Raw genomic sequence first — 19354 nt, 5'->3', positions numbered from 1 at the left:
CATAACTGTTTTTTTTCTTCACGACTAAGTCGCTTATTATTTTCATACATCTAAAAAATTTTTTAAATTAATACATTGAAATAATGTATATGTATTGAAAATGTTTAAAAAATATTGAAATTACATGTAAATATTCCTAATTTGTAAACTTCCGGTAACATTCTGAATTCCTGCACGCTACAGTCCCGTCCTAAAGTCTCGTTTACAATGCGTACAAATGCATTTGTATATGAAACATATAAATGATTTTCAATTTATTTTCAATTAAACTAAGCTTATTGCAGCATGTATGATATTTTATAAAAATGGCAGATATTAGCTGGCATACATGAGAATAGTTGTTTTTTTTTTTTTCAATATATAGAAAAAAATATAAGAGATAAACATTTAAGAAAGAATGATAGACGTGAATGCAGAAAAAATATAAGATTCACGGCGCTTGCAATCTTACCAGCTGTCAGCCATCGATTGTGAGAATTTTTTCCTATTTTGCAAGCAGCATTTATCGTAATTAAAAATAATTTTCATCTTCCGCACGAAATTACAGTATTGCTAACAAGTTTCGTGCAAATCTGATTGGGAATGGATAGTAACATTCGTTACAATATGGTACGTGTTATGAATGTTGCGGGACACCGTAAATATTTCATCTTTTGAGGACACATCACTCCGCTCCTCGTGATGCTTTGTGCTTCATTGTCGTTTGACGAACATCTTTACATTTTCGCCTAATGCATTGAAAAAAAAAAAAAAAAAGAAAAAAAAAAGAAAAAAAGAAAAAAAAAGAAAAAAAAATAAAAAAAAAAGAAAAGAAAAGAAAAAAAACCTAAAAATATCTTCACAGAACTTAAATACACGCGTTGACTAAGTAAAAAATGCACACATTGCTCTTCGTTGATTATCACTTGTTTTGCTATAATAAAATAAAAATTTCCATGCCTACACTGTCATAAAGTTCATTCCTATAAACGAGTAAATGATTATGATCATATTTCTATGATTCAAATTAAAAACTAAAGACAGCAAATAGAACATACAGGTGCGTTGGAATAATTTTACAATTGATGTCTTTTATTTGGTGTTCTCTTTTGCTGATACTTTTATGAGAAAGAGAGAAAAAAAAGTGAAAGTAATATTTCATTGCTTCATATATAGGGATTAAGTTTCAATTTTTTTGTGGAATATTATGATAAAATATTTTAGCCATCCCAAACAAATGATGATACAAATGGTGAAACATCTCCACGTAACGAAGTACCTTCGCTGACTGTGACACTGCCTGCCATACAAGGAGGTATGCTTGGTCATTCCAACAACGCATCTATGGCCCAGGCTACTGTTACAACTAGAATGGTAATATATCTATTCATTCAATAATATAATATAATATGAATTTTAAATAACTTAATATTATTATAATAGGCCGAGGTTGAAGAAATACCACCACCAAAACCAGATTTTTCAGCGCCACCTCCTTACGAGGTAGCTACAAAACTACCTAGCTATGAAGAAGTACAACGTGAAAAAACATTACAAGGAGAACCTCATCCTCAAATACACATGGTAAGTTTATTCTTCTTATTTCATAAATCTTATAATAAATGTTTTCATTTCTTTTTAATCATTATGATCTTTGTATGTACTTTTTTACAGCCTGGTAGTATTAGACCTCAACAACAACCACTGACAATTCTTGCTATAGACACAGAGGCTGCAGAAGGAGATCCAGAAAGCGGATTGCTTGGCACTGATTTCATGTTTTTTACTGCATTCTTGGGTAAAATATATTTTCACTCCTTTTCTTTTAGCTTCTTTTTTTATACTTATAAAAATATTGTATTTATTACATTAATTTTTCTTACAGTTGCTTTCTTATTCAACTGGATTGGATTTCTTCTTTTGATGTGCTTCTGTCATACAATTGCTTCTCGTTATGGAGCATTATCTGGTTTTGGCCTTTCATTGACAAAATGGACATTGATTGTTAAACATTCTACTGATCTTGCTTCGCGAGAAAACTCATGGCTATGGTGGTTGATAATGGCATTTGGTTAGTATAATTTATAATCTTTATATTAAATGATTATATGCTAATGAACTTTTACATTATAGGTATTCTAATTTGTGTACGCGCCATCATCCAATATTTGAATATTAAACGTGGATGGAGACTACTCTCTGGTAGTGCGCAGGAACGCTTATTGTTTTTCTATTAAGTTTTTAAATATGCACTTTTACCCATCTTGGCTTTAGAAAAAAAAGCAGCATTTCTATTTGGGGTTGTATTTGTATAATATATAATCGACACCCATTAAAATCAATACTTTATATAGCTCTTATATTAATCAATCGTAATAAACTAGTACAGAAAAATTTTCAAAATAATTTGCCAAGTACACTTCTTAGCAAGAATAATAAATAAGTGTAATAAGGCAAATTAATAAAGCAAGGAAGTCAAAGAAAAATTAGTTTGCGCACACTACCCATTGTTATAAAGTAGAAAAAAATCTGTACATTTTTATTGTTCAAGTAGCACATACAATGCTTAAAAAGACAAATTATTTGTGCATTGTTTTGTGCAATATTGTCCAAGATATCAATAGATAAATATGTGCTATAAATAAAAGTATTTCTCATAAGTATGATATTATGAGTGAAAGAATTGTTTAATGGCCGAAATGTATGAGGATTGCTTAGAAAGAAATATTGAAAAAATAAAAAATATTATTAAGTATAGAGGGAAAAACTTTTGATAGTGATATTGTGTAATACACACTAGCACTAGATAGTTCATAGATATTCAACTATATATGATTCTTATAATACATCTTAATAAACAATTGCTTGTTTATATATATAATATATATTATATATATTAATATATATTATATGTTATATACACACACATATATATACATATATATTATTATAATTTATATATATATATAGACAGAATTCTTGCTGAATTCATATGTATAGGTTAATGGTATCAATATTATACACCAATATATTAAAAATTATTATTATTATACATAACGTTATGCATTATTCGTTATTTTCTCAAAAATTTCATTAATATATATTCATTATAGAAAGAGAGAGACAAAAGGATGGAAAGAAAAAATATATCATATCTTTATTTTAAATTCTTTTTCTAAACAAATTTATCTTTTTGAAAAAAATTAATTTGCATCTATTAGAAACACATTAAAAATTAATATAATTGAAATATATTTTATTTTAAATATATTTCTTCACAATTACATAATTAGATATTTTTATTTTTTTCTAAATAATATATAGAAAATTGTTATTGTACAATTTAGACAACGACAATTCGGAAGGTCCCATGGTGTAATGGTTAGCACTCTGGACTCTGAATCCAGCGATCCGAGTTCAAATCTCGGTGGGACCTTTGCCACCTGTGTCCTTTTTTTTTTCTTTTCGTAATTTGTTATTCAAATTGTAATACGTAATAACGTAACACACGATGTAAAAGATTATTAGATATTTAATCTATAATACAAAGTTAAAAATTAATAAATCAAAATTCACGCATGCATTGAAATATAATTTACATTATAATTCATATTAACTACATATTAGAATTTTTCTTTCAATTATGTTTGCACGATGATGTTGCCATCTGCCCTACTAAAAGAAAAGTAATAATAATTCAATGTGATATTCATCGACGAAGTGGATCGACTTCGTCCATGATTCAGCAGACTCAACGGGAAAAGTTCAATCATCTTTGAATTCCAATTAAATTGTCAATTCGACAGGCAGTGTGAATTGTTTACTATCGATAATTGAGTTTCATAAAATGTTATGTCTATCTTATAACTTATCTGTAATATTAGCTTATAATTGTTGATTCTTACGATGTAATATCGTTATCAATGTTATGGAAATTGTAAAAAATTGCACATGATAAGTTTTATCATAAACTTTGTTAATTAGCTAAATGAAACATGAAACGTCCTTTGGAGGATCAAACGGATGTATTTGAGAAAAATCCATTAGTGTTTCTAGATGTTGCTATTGGAACAGAAAAAGGTACTTTGGAATAGAAATTAAATAATTTTTGGACAAGGAAGTTTGTTTCATTCTATGGCGCGCGATTAACAATTATTTGACTGTCTTATATAAAATCATTCTCGTACGTTTAATGCGTGATAAATTTTTGTACCTTTTAACAATTGTAACATTAGTGTTACTTATATATTGGTGATTTCATATTGATTTAGTGGGAAGAATTGTGATAGAACTATTTAAGGATGTAACACCACGAACGGCAGAAAATTTTCGAGCTTTATGTACGGGAGAAAAGGGAAATGGTATTAATAATAAGAAATTACATTACAAAGGATCGATATTTCATAAGGGTATGTAATATCAATTTTCAAATTACATATTTTTCTATTTATTAAATTTTTCAATTTGATTTCAGTGATACCTCAGTTTATGATTCAAGGAGGAGATATTATTAATTTTGATGGAACTAGCGGTGAAAGTATATATGGTCCTCATTTTGAGGATGAATCTTTTCAAATTTCACATTCGCATAGTGGATTATTGAGTATGGTAAATGAAGGTCATCCTAATACCAATAGTTCTCAGTTCATTATCACTACTGTTCCTTGCATACATTTGGATAATACCAATGTAGTTTTTGGCAAAGTTATAAAAGGTATGGGAATAGTAATAGAAATTAACAATGTACCAGTTGTTAAGGATCTTCCCATTGAGGTAATGCTCTTACGATATAACTATTTATATATTATTTTATATTTTTTCATTATTATGTAAAAATTATTATTATTATTATTATTATTAGAAAATTTGTATAATTAATTGTGGAGAATTGAAAAGAGGAGAGAATTGGAATTTGGAGGAAAATGATGGTTCAGAAGATATATATACCCCTTGGCCAGAAGACTGGGATTATGCATTATGTACTGATAAACTAACTGTAAGTATTTATTTTATATAAATATAATTGATATCACTTTTTCATCATTTATTTAATTTTATATAAAGTTATCAAGCTCTGGTAATTACCAAAATTTGTAGTACAAGTATGTCTCAGAGGTTATTAAAAAAATAAAAGATTCTGGAAACACTTATTTTTCAATGAAGAATTATATAGATGCAGGCAGAAAGTATAAAAAAGCATTACGTTATTATGAATGGATGATAAAGTTGAGTGATATGCCTGACACTTTAGGTGATTCTGCAACAGGTCTTAAAGTAACAACTATGTTAAATCTAGCTGCTGTACAATTAAAAAAAAAAGATTATCGCAGCACACTTAAATTATGTAATGAGGTAAGTTCCCTGATATAAAAATTATCTATATTCTATATTTAATCTTAATATAATATTTAGGTTTTGGAAATAGATACATCAAATGGTAAGGCATTTTTTCGAAGAGGACAAGCATACATGGGTCTAAATGAATATGAGGCTGGTTTGGCAGACTTAAAACATTCACTTGCAGAATGTCCCAACAATAAAGACATTTTAAAAGAAATTGAGAAAGTAAAAAAAGTAATGAATTCCTATTTAGCAGTAGAAAAAGCCACCTGTCAAAGAATGTTCAAAAACTAATATAGTAATTTTAATAATATATTATGTCAAGATAATAGGATTTATAATAGTGATGAATACAAACATGACAATTATGGTATGTGTCTGAAGTACAAATTAGTATAAAAAGATAAATTCGCATTGCATAATTTTTTTCGACTATAAGAAACATGAATGTTATCATATAAAGAAGTTTGCATACTTGTTGAAATACTTGTAATCATAAATATAATAATAAATAGTCTGTAAGAAATAAGTGCTGTGTACATACACAACTTCTACAATTCAGTAAATTGTAGGTGCTTTGTATAATTACAAAATAAATAAAATATTTGGGGTGTAAAATAAATACAAATTTTTATGTTTATAAATTCATATACTTTCTTGATCTTTGATTATTCATTTGTATTTGTTTGAGTTAATGCTGTATATTAAAACTTTAGATTATATTTGTATAGTGAACTAATACCATGCAATTCAAAACATAGAAAAGCAAGTGAATAATTTTAACAAAGCGCACACTGCTTTATATTAATACTACTTATAATATTTATGACAATTTATGTGAAGATCTTCTATATTTTTAATATATCATAGTAAAAATATAAATAAAATATAAAGTGAATAAAATAAAGATTATTTCACTCAGGAAAATTTTCTTAACATTTTATCGCTTTATATATATTCAGATCCATTTACATTCTTTTTTTCATTTATTAATAACATATTGTGAATTAATGTTTTATATCATATTGAATTAATATAATACAGTAAATTATAAATGGTCACATTAAAGAAATTCCTCAAAACATATAAAAATGAGATTCGTGAAGTATTAAAACTAATTTTTATATACACTCTTTCTGAGTATATATTTTTTTAAAGCAGTGCTTGCTTGTTATATTTATGTGCTTACAATCATCATGTTAAAAGTGTACAGATATGCAAAAATGTATTAATGCTAGATTATTAAAATCAAAATATAATTCTATTGCTTGATATAATATCGATTGTTAATTTTCAATATAACATGCATACCTACATAACAATTCTATAATTAATTAATAAGTAATATGCTTAAATATGTGAACTATATATTCTATTGACTAGAGAAAAAAGTCTTATGTCTCTATCTAACTGACAATCCGTTCATTTCATTCATGATAATAATACTAACTTGTCATCATTGGAATCAATAATATTAAATAAATATAAATAATTAATAAGTAGTAATTATAAATTTGTTAAATCTAACTTTTTAACTTGAAAAATGTTTATGTGAATAAAATTCTATTTTCATATACACAATAGCTACTTATTTCTGAAAATTGACAAAAGGCATTAGCCATCAATATGTCAAATGTGCAGAATTGCTCTTCCTGTACACACAATCAGATTTTTTATAACATTTTTTTTTTTTAAAGAAAAGAGGTCCTTAATACTGAGTGCTAGGAATGCTTATTTTGTACATTAATAAAATGTCCTGTACTTAAATACATGGACGGAAAACTTCCATAATTGCTTTATAAGTGCAATTAAACTTGCAGATCAATGATAATTGCTTATAAGTATATATTTTTAGTTTTCCTTTAACCATGTCATAATATCATTGAAAAGGACGTGTGGCAGCTTTTTAATTCCTGATCGATATTCCTTCATTTTTTAAAAATGGTAAAAAAAGCGCTGCTACTGAACATACATCGATTTACTACTACACATATCTTATGTCATTATGGCTATGATTAGGAGCTTTTCATTTCAATTATTTACAATATTCAATTTTGTTTTCATATTTATCAATCATTCTGCACACAGAGCAATATTTTCAAAAAATTAATTTCACTTTTTGTAGCTTATTATCGAGACATACAATTGTAGAATATTCTATAGGATTCACCACATTTAATCAGCATTTAATGCTTCTTTTTGAAATTCGTTGGTATTATTTTGTTTTTCCACATCTACAGAATTTTCAGTTTCAATAAGATTATGTAATTCCTTGCACAGTGTTTCTTCACAGACCTCACCACTGATCTCAGTATTATCAATTATTCCTTCATATTCATTTGTTATTTTACTATCTACCACATCTTTAAATTCTGGCTCTACGATTTCTTCACAGCTCTTGAACATATCTGGATGTTCATTGGAATTAAGAAGTTCTTGATTTTCATTAGAATTTAAAATATCTGTGTTTACTTCATCATCAGTTGTATCGGTCGATTGTGATACTTTTTTAAGAACACTATCTACTAAATTAGATGCAAAGCTTTTATTTTCATTCCCCTCGTGTATTGTTTGATGTATTGGCAAAGATTGAGGTCTGTTAGGTCTAGCATAAGGAAATGTATTTTCTTCACCAGCAGGTGTATGAACAGCTGAAATTTCTGTTTGAGTTGCAACTCCATTATCAACAAGCATTGATTTTGGTTGCATACTTGACATACACCGTCTTATTTCCGACATTGAATCTTGTAATTGTTGTACCTATACACACATATCCAAATTATTTTTTATTATATGTCATATGAACTGATATTAATATTGGCATAATATTAACTCACCTGAGTATGTAATAAATTGCACGTTTGTGCTAGATTTATTACAACATCTGCATTTGGTTGTATAGTAGTTTCACTTTCATTACTCGCATTTTCACGACTACCTCCGGGCTGTAAGCTGACAACCTTTTTCCATAATGCATTAATAGCTTGCATTTGTAGCAATTGTAGTTTATGTTCACTTTCCAATGCAGTTCTTGTTGCTTCCATATCAGTAGATAATTTTCTAGAATATCATTAATGATGCATTCAATGATATAATAAATATTTTTATTTAATGTAGAAACAAGTAATAACTTACTGAATATATTTATTTGTTCTCATCATTTCAATAGTTTTTAGTATAGTAGTTGCTTTTTTATTAAGATTTCTAGTATGATAACCCCTCCACATTCTTTGAATACAAATTGCTGCTTTCTCTGTACGATCTTGATCTTTATTACTATCTTCTTGTCGTCTTTGAATTGCTCTACTTCTAATGCTATCCAGTTTTGCTTGGCATACTTCGCTATCTTCGTCACTGCTAAGTGCTACGTTATCTCCATCTCCATCTTTTCCCCTTTTTATTAAGCTAGATTTATTTCTGTCACATGCACTTTTAGGTCTTTGTATATTTCTACCTAGATAGGGTGAACTTTTGGTGCTACGTTTTGCAGGTAATGTTTTGCTCTGTACATAATTATTAATTTTCACACTGTGAGGACATTTTCCATTAGTATTTGTAATAATAGGTTTGGCTATGTTTGGTTTTCCAATAGAGCAATTTGTTGCAGAATTACTCTTTACAAGTGCATTTGCTTTCAAAGCACCAAGATTCGTTTTTGCCATAGGATTTACTGTATTTATTATAGGAATTGCTTTTGCATCACCATCTGTGGAAGCTTTTGCAGGAATAGTTACTTGGCATGGTGAATTTAATTTACTTGGTGGAGTTTTAGGTAAAACTTTTGATAATCCAGAGGGCGGCCGAAAATCTGGACTCATTAAAGATTCTGGAACTGGCACTAGTTTTGTAGCAGCTTGTAGAGGACTTGATGTTTCTATAAATAAAAAATTTTTTGCACAATTTTAGCTTGAGCAAATCAAAAATGTTATATTTTATTTTTAGTTTTACCTTCCATATCTTCTAATCCAGAATTATTTGCTGTTTTATTATTCAAAGTATTACAAAGCATATTTGGATCTAAACTTTGTGTCATCAATGGTTCATGATCATTATTAAATAAAGTATGACAGGAAGAAACCATAGCATCTGTATGGCAACTGGAAACCATTCTATCTGGTGATCTCATTCTCATAGAGTTTCTTGATGAATCTAATAAAATGTAACAATGTTAGGAATGGATAGTATAAACTACAAATATAACAATACGTTCGAATAATATACAGCTAGCAATTGCTAGCAAAAGCGTGCAAATGAAACCACCATTAGTAATTTAGGTTAACGTATTAAAATGAAACAATGTAGATGAAATGTTGAACTATATAAAATATTGATCTTTATATTGTTAAATGCACCTAGATAGCTTATAACATTGTTCTTGCTTTCATTCACCAAATTTATTTGCTCTATAAGCCTAAAAAAGCAACTGCTTAATAAGTACTATGCTTGAAAGATACAGATGTGTGTAGGATGAAAAAATTAAAAATGACTTAATATTACATATTTTTTCAAATTTAATGCATAATATTGAATTTTTATATAGACAGTAAATGTGATGTCACTTCGTTGTAAATTTTTTCTTAAAGTTATATTAAATTTGTGATTACTATTTGAATCTATCAATACTTGATTATTTTAAATATATTTGTAAATACAAATTATTTCTAATTTATTACTTATATTCCTACACACATGTACCACATAACCAGAGATATATATATATATATATATATATATATATATATATTAAAATCTGCTCTTTGACTTAGGGTACCTTTGCAAGGTGAATGGCAGACACAGTATTTTGCCTCATAAAATTTTGGTGATTGTAAGCATTTATCTTCATAGTATGTCAACATTGGTGTAACTAGAGAAAACAGATTATGACTAGGATGTACGTACATATTATTGCTATTGCTGCATTTTACTATAATAAATTAAAAATGGTAAAGCAAATTCTAGTAATTTTTACTAACAAAAAACGTGAATTTTGCATATAATATTATATAAATAATAAGATGATGTTAAACTCACTAGGCCTTCTTGGAGAACTTGTCCTGTTATGGTTAAGTCTACGTCTAGCAGCAGGAGAAGGAGTTACTCCGACGCTACTTAAGCTATGTACACTTCCTGTGTCACTTTGCTGATTGAGTTGCTGCTGGTGGTGTTGTGCTTTACTCAAAATTAGCCTAAGTTTTCTGTCAGTTTCATTCTCTAAAGTTTCCCCTGAAAGGGGACAGACAGAAGCTAAATATTGAGCAAGAAGCGCATGCTCACCGACACGAAATTGTCTGCCTCTTCCTTGAGAATATAGCCATTCTGCTTTCAAACTATGTAAATATTAATTCGATTAAGTCATCGATCATTTTATTTAATATTCATATTTTATTTTATTAGCTAATGTGAAATGTATATTCTTCTATGTATACCTACCTTTCTATAGGATCCACTGCATAACCATCAATTGACTTGAGACTCATACACCAATTGATAACAAATGGATGATAATCAAATCCACTATAAACTATGTGTTAAGAAGAATATACTATTGACTTAATACTAAAAGCAGCACTTATGTTTCATTTGCATCTAGCAATCTCAGATAATATATTATAATAAGTTTAATGAAAATTCTAACAATTATAAGTAATATCAAAAAATAGGGTATTTAATTGCATACAAATATATTTAATTCATACTAAGTGTTGGTTAGTACATAAGCAAGAATTATGCTACTATCGAAAGGATACATACTATTACCTGTTATACTAACACATGGATTGTTAGCAATTGAAAAGTTGATCAAATTCTTTAAATTAGCTAAATGAGACATTTCATTCAAATCAGTAATGCTGTTATTTGCTAATGTAAATGTTTCTAATGAGGTGGGTAAGTAGCGTTCACACTGTCGTAATGTGATTATGCGATTATTATGCAAGAAAAGTTCCTAAAACATAACAGATATAATAAGAACAGAAAAATAAAAATACATGCAAATGGCCATGATTAAAAAAGGATTAAAACATCAAATATTTAAATTTTATACCTTAAGATTACGTAAATACGAAATATCAGAAATGTGGCTGATACTATTTTCAGATAAGTCTAAATGTTCCAACTTCGTATTTGAATGTAAATGTTCAATGGACTGAAACCATTGCGTTAACATTATTATATATCATTTATAAAATATATATTTATTCAACATGAAGTTACTTACCTTTATATTATTACCTGCTAAACACAGTGTTTGTAAATTTATCATATCTTTTATTCCCTCTATTGTTAATATACCATTATTAGCTAAATTAAGGGTTACAAGATTATGTAATTTTGATACACCATACATTCGCAGTAATTGATTCCTTACTATTGAAAGCTGAAATTTATTAATTTATTTTGTTATGTTGCATATTAGATATTAAATATGATTAAGATAAATTCAAATTTACCATACCAAATAAAAAAGCTTATAGCAAGAACGTTATTAACATAATTAAATTTAGTATTATTATAATGTTACTGTATAATGTATTTAATGTTATTATGACAGTTTGTTAATACAATAAGAAATATACCTTATTAATTCTGTGATATGAATCAAGATTATCAAGACGTTGAAGCTCATTGTCATCTAAGATTAATGTACTGATTTCAGCATCAGATGGGCATCGAGCAAGTTTCTTAAGACCTTGACCGCTTAAATCGAGCGTATCGCATACCAAAGACTCTAAAGGTAAAATATTATTTTTATTAAACGTTATTAAAAACATAAAAGAAAAATGTAAAATGTCAAAAACACTTGGCACAAGAGCGTGTAAAAATTAGATTTTTAGCATGCCATAAATCAATCGAAAGCTTTTACATTTGAAAAAAGTAAATTTTAAGAACACTAGTGAAAACATTTCTAACTCTAAATGGTGTTTACAAAATAACATAGACATAAATTTTTACTAAACACTAACCCGTTGAAGCCATGATGAGTACAATAATTCATAGACGCTATAAAGATGTCCTCGCGATCACTGTCCACTCAGGAAATAACATAATTATAATTTTTAAAAACTTATAATTCTTATTTCATTCAATTGAATTATTAAATTCATATAATTTTATAAATAATCACTATAAAGGATACGTTCTTAACAAGAAAATTAGACGTGAAAGATAATAAATTCATAGTTTCTATTGCATGTATGGGATTATATGGGAATGTATTATATTATATTATAAATTAAAAGTTATATTTAAGTATATCATTATGATATAGTTAAGATATATGGTCGTTAATATATACTTTTTACGTTCTTTATAAGGATTAGTTTGTGTTATTGATTTTAAAATTATGCGATCGAAAAATCCAGGTGGCGTTGCGAAACTGCAGAAAGTTTTCGAAATTATTTAATGAAATTAAGTAATCTAAAAATAATCTAATGAAAGAAAATTAACAAGAATAATATTAATAAAATTATATAGTGCAGATGATTTATATGTAATTAATGTTAGCTTTAAAATAAAAATATAAAATTTTAGTTATATCCGACAAATTCATTTAAATATTAAAATAAAGAATACACTTAAAATGTACATGGTTTAGACAAGGGGATAAATTTCCTCAAAGCAAAAAAAAAAATAAATTTTCGGTATTTCAAAAAATAAAGCATAGTTGAAAATAAGACTTAAATCTTGCCTGTGAATACACTTCCTAATTACTAATTGACAGGCAAATAGATCTCTGTTTTTCCATCAGTCGATAACGACGATTTCTTGATTAAAATAAATGGTAAAGTAGATTCCTATTTTATGTACTTGGTTAGAGCAGTATTTTCATTATAGTTCTTATATTTTGCATATTTATCAATGAACGCATGCATTTTTATAGTGGAAGATATTGAACAGTATCAGTATCAGCAACATGATAAATAAATTGGTAATAGTGTATTTCTGTTTTATCGATTATTGCGGTGAGTAATAGTATATTTTTGTTTAACCATCAGCGGTGCCGATAATAGTAATTTCTCCTTTTACTGGATATTCGATCGATAATGGTAATAGTGGAGTTCTGTTTTACCGACCATTGTTTTATCGATCGATCGCTATTGTTTACATCTTATTTTTTAATCATTCGATTCGATCTTATATAGAACATTTTTATTTTAATAGTAACAAATTTTTGGGAAAATATAATATTGTGTTGTTAAACAGCAGTAAGATATGTATACTATACATTATTTTGATTGACGTAAATTAATCGAAATTATTAATTATTTTAATGTATTAGTATATATATATAGATCGAGCTACGGTGTTAACTTATTGGAATATGAAAAATGATTGATGTAATAATTAAGGCTATTTATAGATACGCCAAAACGTTATTTCGAGAAAATTGATTTTCCAAAATTGAATTTCAAGGTTTTATTGGAATATTACTTAATGAAAAGTAATACAATTAAAACCAATTTTGTTTAAATTATAGTAGCATGGACTTTAAACTTTCTGAATATGAATTTGAAGATAATATTTCTTTTTTATGAGTTTAAAAAAATTAGTTTATATGCTCTTTTTCCATAAATGAAATAATTGTAAAATGGTGGTTTCCTTCTTGTTTATTTAATTAAATATAATTACTTTTTACATTACATTTTTTTTTATATATAGTTTAAATAAAAAATATAAAATATAAAATTAAATAAAAAATAAAATAAATTAAATAAACATAGTTACGAAAAAGCTTGTAACTTACACACAATTAGATGACAAAATGATGATATTGTTTGATTTTACTTTAGAATAAAAGAAATGAAATGGTTCCGTCGTAACTATCTATTATCGTAGATCGTAAAACAATAAAAAAGAAATGTTTTCCATTTCAAATGGAGAGTTACTACGTCCATTTTATTTTTCCTTCTTACGTAATAACTATTTGTGGGTATCCGGCACAACGTAGCCGGTGCTTTCTCCACAAAAACCGATGGACAGAAATTCAAAGATTAAATGAATTTCATGTCGTCCTGTCGATTCCATTCGCAAATAAAGCCGAAAAAAGTCCTAACGGGTTTTGTGTAAAAAAAAAAAAAAAAAGAAATGTATATACCTATTAGCACTGATACAAATATAAATATAGTACTGACAAATACACGATTTTTTTTTTCTTTTTGACAATAAGAATAGAAGGGAAATAATACAAAGGTATTTTCATACGATAGCTACTTTGCTCAGCAATTGAAAAAAAAAAAAAAAAATCGATGCTCGAACAGAAGGAATGTGAGAATAAAAGTTAGCTTGAGGATGACGTCTTATGCGATTAGTCGAGTGTCTCGTTAGCTGTCCGATTACGTCGACGTAGTACTATGTAGAAAGATCGGTTCATCCAAGCAACAGGGTAGGAGCTACTTGTCTAGCGTATTATTAGGTGGGTGCTTCGAAGAGGAAGGGTGGCGTAAAAGCATGATACACGGCTTACCAGCAGCCAACGCCGGTATCGACCGGTCGCATACGCTTAAACACCCTCTTACCTATACGCACCGACTACACCGAATGTCGTTCGAATAAAACGAAGGATGGGAGCGATTTGTCGAAATACGAGAACCCTCTTTAAACGAGACTAGACATTGCCTCTATTTCTTCGCCGTCTGTCTTGCTATCTGGGATCGATAGTTCGATGTAAAATCGAACCAAAAAAAAAAAAGATAAAAGTACAAATTTATCAATCAGATGCTCTCATTTTAAAACGAAAAAATTATTAAATTTAAAAAAATTTTACGAGATCTTGTAGATCTCTCTATCGATTTTTTAAAATCGCATAATTTCATTCACAAATTCGAGATCTTTGTTTCGATCATTGGGAACGGCTTCTAAATTATAAACCGAGTTCGTTATAATTTTAATAATCGATATAATTTTAATTATCTTTACTCTGTCGATTTCATTAAGTTTCATCCCTGGTAGAGAGCTTTTAATTACTGTTCAATGAATATATCGAATAACACGAGCGTCGTATATAAAGTTGCTTTACAGCATACATCACAGTATCCCAGTGCTTGGTATCGACCTACCCTTACTCTCTCATATGTATCTAGTGTTTCAGGAATGTCAGAGTATAGAAGACCGTTCCCTTGATTATTCGATTCCACGACACGTTCCAACATAACGCATTTATACCATATAAATATATATCTATTTCATATTTCTACATCGATGCGAAAATTAACGCGATCATTTTTCTAAAATTTAGTCTGTTTTCATCTGACATAATTGTACTCATGAAAAAGAAACTTTTCCGAGATAACGACGCAAAGCTTTTATCAACGTGAATTATCATTCTATCTCATAGGAATATTTGATAAGAAATAAATATAGGAAATGGAAATAAAAATGGACTAAAAGATTATTTCGTCCTTTTCGTTTCGTTTAATTCAATGAAAGGTCTTATCAACTTTTAACTTGCAGAGGGTTAAACGAGAATTATTTGCACCGTACATGAATAAAACATCATGAGAATCAGGAACAAACGGTGATAACGTTGATCGAAAAGGAACAACCATTCGAAAGTATGAGGGAAAGCGTTTCACGAGAAGATCGATCACCCTATGCGCCATGGACCCATGCGCCAACGAAAATGCACGCTTCGTTTTGATGAATGCCAATTGCATTGGTAAACGCCTGTCATTCAAGCGTAACATCGAAAGTCACGAGAATGCGAAAGGTTGGAAACTTTACCCGTATGATGAAAACGACCTTCATTTGAGTGGCCCTTTTTCAAGGATAACATGCAAACTATGACTAACCTATATATGGATGAGAGAGAGAGAGAGAGAGAGAGAGAGAGAGAGAGAGAGAGAGAGAGAGAGAGAGAGAGAGAGAGAGAGAGAGAGAAATAAAAAAGATCCACGATCGAAGGGTGCAACTGGCAGAGGGAAAAAAGCAAAAAAAAGGAGAGAGAGAGAGAGAGAGAGAGAAAGAAATTCCACAAGCCATTGAGCCGCAATCTTCATGGATTATCGCGTACAAAGCACTTTGCGATGCACAAAGGTGGCCTAAGGCGATTGAGCGATAGGACAAAGAGAGGAAAGAGGTGGATAATATAGAAAAGGAACGAGCGAGCGAGCTTAGGGGAAAAAATAATGAGATTTTTCACGCTTTAACATTGATTTCAAGACAATTATAACCCAACACTTACTATATGTAACTTATCCTTTTTAAGAATATATAATAATGATATTGTTAAAGTTGATTATCTTTCTTTTTTTTTCTCTCTCTTTATCTTTTTATCTCTTAAATCTGTCTTATAGAAGAATATACATTCGAATACAAATTTAAAAATTTCATCCTTTTAATTTGAAAATACTCGATCCTCGAAATATACCGATATGTATGTACCATTAACTCCTGGACGATATAAAAGGAGGATATAACGTTTAAAGACAATCGATTGACCGAAGCGTTTCACAGAACGAGCCATATCTTTGTCTCTCATGAACTCGGCTCGTATATACATACAATATGTAGGACATAACGACGACACGAGCAGCGAATCAACGTTCTTCCGATAACGTGAATTAACGGTCGACGATTCTACCTTCCTTGAAAGTACATATCCTTTCTATGATCCTCCTCGGCATTTTCCTGTCGTAATCGTCCTCGTTGTAGTCGTTGTCGTCATTGACCGCCTTCCTCGCGAGGAAATAAATTCTCGAATACGAATTACCACTGTTAACTGTATCTGTCCTCACATATCTTTCTTAAATTTATGTTCCATCTTTGAAACGATCTTTACATATTGCAATGACTTTCGTTTATTTTTGTTACAATTATAATTAAAGTTATTATTTTTATAATTATAATGTACAAAAATAAAGACTAATTTTCTTCCAGAAATACGTTTGACATGTGAATAAATGACAAATATATTTTTTCTTTCATCTTTTTTCTTTTAGATTATAGAAAAGACTCTCGAAGATACTATTAAACGTTCAAGAAGTTACTCTCTCTCTCTCTCTCTCTCTCTTTCTCTCTTATCCTCTCTTTCTATCTTTACAATTTAAAAATAAAAAGTAAGATCATTTTACAAAGACTGTAAATGTCATCGAAAGAATCGACCAATGACAGAGACATTTCTCATTACGACAGCCTGAAAGATCGCAAGTACAAACGTGGAAATCCTTTTTCCATCGTTCCGGCTTTCCGGGAATATCCCTCTACGATGTCTCTCTTGCTTTCTCTCTCTCTCTCTCTCTCTCTCTCTCTCTCGTTCTCATTTTCTCTTTGAAAGAAAGAGAGAAAGAAAGAGGAGGAGAAAGGAGAGAGAGAGAGAGAGAAAGAGAGAGAGAGAGAGAAAGAAGAAGAGAGGGAAAGAAATCCCTCTGAGAATCGGTAATTCCCAAAAGCAATACTTGGGTTTCAGTAATCGCAAAGAGGAAGATCCAAGGCGGCTGATAAAATTCTACGAGCGAGCTAGTTTCGCAAGAGGCGTATTAAAAATTGTGTCTATGTACACGTTGTGTGTTTTCTCTCTGACGTTTGCGCAACAATCTTCTCTTAGGGGACGAAAGAATGCTGTAAAGTCACATATGAGAGAAGAAGAAAGGGAAAAAGAGAGAGAGAAATAGAGAGAGAGAAAGAGAACGAAAGTGCAATGCACGTATTCTTCTTTTCCTTCCAATTTTGTGAGCACACAACGTCATGCATTTTTCAGGAAGCATGGCGACAACGTAAAACATTTGAGAGAAACGTTCCGTTCAAATATTTCCAATGATTCGATGAGATAGCAAGAACCAAACAGATATAATATAAAATTCAATGAATTCGAATAGACTAGATTTTACTTGCTTTCATAAATAAGGCCATATTTTAAGAACGTTTCATTGGCTTCCTTTCTCTCTCTCTCTCTCTCTCTCTCTCTCTCTCTTTCTTCCTTCCTTTCTTTTTTTTTCTTTCTCTTGTTGAATCGCAGACAACGAGGTGGATTTATTTTTTTTTCCTTCGTTCCAAACTATACCAATCCTTTCACCCGCAAATCCTCCGACGCAAAATTACGCGAGATTCTTTTCCCTCGTAGGCACGTCGAGCATAATGACTCTTTCTGTCGGTCTCCTACTTTTGCGCTCTTTGTCCTATCTCGCCGTCGGCCGTTGAAAAAAAGATTCCTGGACAATCCTCACCAGTCGTGTATAATTATTTCTCATTGTAAAGTACTTTTTTCTTGTTCTGCTGTAAACAACGATATTATCGTCATAATAATGGAATTATTAATCGTATGTATATATGTATGATTTGCAACTTGGATATAAATTCGTTCGGTTGCTTTCTTTCTTCGACAGTGATTCTTTAATAGGACGAATTGCTTTGCGGTAGAAATAGTTTCTCTCTCTCTCTCTCTCTTTCATTGAACAGATGATTAAACCGTCTCGTTATCGAGGCTAACGAGCATGCCTTCCAATCTCTCGACTCCTTGAAATTCACAACGTTGTTCCAGATTTAACCGATAACAAGAGTTCTCTTCGTACGTCGATATAGAACGATCGTATTGTTGAAATGTATACAAAGATGAAACATTTCGCTTCCGCATCGAGAAACAGCCTAATTCATTACATACAGCACCTTTTTATTTACTTCTATAGAACGATTAATAACAATATCAACGTTTTGTTATAGATCACAAATTTTTTTCTTTTTCATTAATAAGGATGTCATTAATATATAAGTTGAATGTTAAATGAAGTTCAATCACGATAATCTGAAATAAGAAAAATGAAAATGAATTAATTGTTTGTCACCTTTATTACTATTTTATTTTACTTATCAGTCATCGAGTTGAAAATAATTAATGACAGATCTGTCAATTATCTTTTCTTATCGTTGATAATACAAGGAAGATAACTAGGCCAAATAAAATGAAAAAGTATCGTTTTGCACTTTTTTTTCGATTTTAAATGAAATATCAGTTCTTTTTTTCTTTTCTTTTCTTTTTTTTTTATAATTTCTTCAAACTTGTATTGAAAAACATATAGACTTTAATTTTCAATCTCATTATTTC

At 29.3% G+C, this 19354-nt stretch overlaps 3 protein-coding genes and 1 non-coding gene across 9 annotated transcripts; 3 read left to right on the top strand and 1 right to left on the bottom strand.

Moving 5' to 3' along the window:
• The first annotated feature begins 425 nt into the window (after positions 1-425).
• On the top strand, positions 426-2746 carry LOC124423275 (NEDD4 family-interacting protein 1-like). Of its 2 annotated transcripts, none has more exons than XM_046960826.1 (6): positions 426-609; positions 1204-1353; positions 1423-1563; positions 1654-1777; positions 1865-2050; positions 2113-2746. In XM_046960826.1, the coding sequence occupies exons 1-6, from the start codon at positions 583-585 to the stop codon at positions 2214-2216; spliced, it is 732 nt and encodes a 243-aa protein (XP_046816782.1). In that variant the 5' UTR covers positions 426-582; the 3' UTR covers positions 2217-2746. The 2 variants fall into 2 exon arrangements, with proteins under 2 accessions (XP_046816782.1, XP_046816783.1); XM_046960827.1 differs by lacking the exon at positions 426-609 and adding an exon at positions 637-1039.
• Positions 2747-3343: 597 nt separating this feature from the next.
• On the top strand, positions 3344-3415 carry Trnaq-cug. Its single transcript has one exon. It is a non-coding gene; the product is annotated as a tRNA-Gln (tRNA).
• A 196-nt stretch (positions 3416-3611) lies between these two features.
• LOC124423708 (peptidyl-prolyl cis-trans isomerase CYP19-3-like) lies at positions 3612-5941 on the top strand. Of its 3 annotated transcripts, none has more exons than XM_046961764.1 (6): positions 3612-4059; positions 4251-4388; positions 4454-4752; positions 4841-4975; positions 5077-5331; positions 5405-5596. In XM_046961764.1, exons 1-6 carry the CDS (start codon positions 3975-3977, stop codon positions 5456-5458), a joined length of 966 nt encoding a protein of 321 aa, XP_046817720.1. In that variant the 5' UTR covers positions 3612-3974; the 3' UTR covers positions 5459-5596. The 3 variants fall into 3 exon arrangements, with proteins under 3 accessions (XP_046817720.1, XP_046817719.1, XP_046817718.1); XM_046961763.1 differs by having other exon boundaries at positions 3616-4059; positions 5143-5331; positions 5392-5941; XM_046961762.1 differs by having other exon boundaries at positions 3626-4059; positions 5392-5941.
• A 350-nt stretch (positions 5942-6291) lies between these two features.
• LOC124423589 (centrosomal protein of 97 kDa) lies at positions 6292-12419 on the bottom strand. 3 transcript variants are annotated; one of them, XM_046961472.1, is made up of 12 exons: positions 12282-12419; positions 11895-12046; positions 11537-11695; positions 11363-11464; positions 11067-11263; positions 10750-10833; positions 10351-10646; positions 10091-10183; positions 9268-9468; positions 8455-9193; positions 8157-8379; positions 6292-8079 (listed from the first exon to the last, which is right to left on the bottom strand). In XM_046961472.1, exons 1-12 carry the CDS (start codon positions 12292-12294, stop codon positions 7495-7497), a joined length of 2844 nt encoding a protein of 947 aa, XP_046817428.1. In that variant the 5' UTR covers positions 12295-12419; the 3' UTR covers positions 6292-7494. The 3 variants fall into 3 exon arrangements, with proteins under 3 accessions (XP_046817428.1, XP_046817431.1, XP_046817429.1); XM_046961475.1 differs by lacking the exon at positions 12282-12419 and adding an exon at positions 12182-12263; XM_046961473.1 differs by lacking the exon at positions 10091-10183.
• Between the last annotated feature and the right edge of the window lie 6935 nt (positions 12420-19354).

The sequence above is a fragment of the Vespa crabro genome, chromosome 4 (genome assembly GCF_910589235.1).
Source record: "Vespa crabro chromosome 4, iyVesCrab1.2, whole genome shotgun sequence".
NCBI lineage: Eukaryota > Metazoa > Arthropoda > Insecta > Hymenoptera > Vespidae > Vespa > Vespa crabro.
Note: the sequence above shows the minus strand (reverse complement) of the source record. Positions and strands in the feature narration are given on the sequence as shown.

Excerpts from the sequence above, each read along its gene's own strand:
- LOC124423275 (XM_046960826.1), top strand. The coding sequence starts at position 583 with ATGGATAGTAACATTCGTTACAATATG. Across the intron at positions 1,354-1,422 it reads CTACTGTTACAACTAGAATG|GCCGAGGTTGAAGAAATACC; the intron begins GTAATATATCTA and ends TTATTATAATAG. Across the intron at positions 2,051-2,112 it reads GTGGTTGATAATGGCATTTG|GTATTCTAATTTGTGTACGC; the intron begins GTTAGTATAATT and ends TTTACATTATAG.
- LOC124423708 (XM_046961762.1), top strand. The coding sequence starts at position 3,975 with ATGAAACGTCCTTTGGAGGATCAAACGGATGTATTTGAGAAAAATCCA. Across the intron at positions 4,753-4,840 it reads TTAAGGATCTTCCCATTGAG|AAAATTTGTATAATTAATTG; the intron begins GTAATGCTCTTA and ends TATTATTATTAG. Across the intron at positions 5,332-5,391 it reads CACTTAAATTATGTAATGAG|GTTTTGGAAATAGATACATC; the intron begins GTAAGTTCCCTG and ends TATAATATTTAG.
- LOC124423589 (XM_046961472.1), bottom strand. Across the intron at positions 11,264-11,362 it reads CGTATTTACGTAATCTTAAG|GAACTTTTCTTGCATAATAA; the intron begins GTATAAAATTTA and ends GTTATGTTTTAG. Across the intron at positions 10,647-10,749 it reads GCAGTGGATCCTATAGAAAG|TTTGAAAGCAGAATGGCTAT; the intron begins GTAGGTATACAT and ends ATATTTACATAG.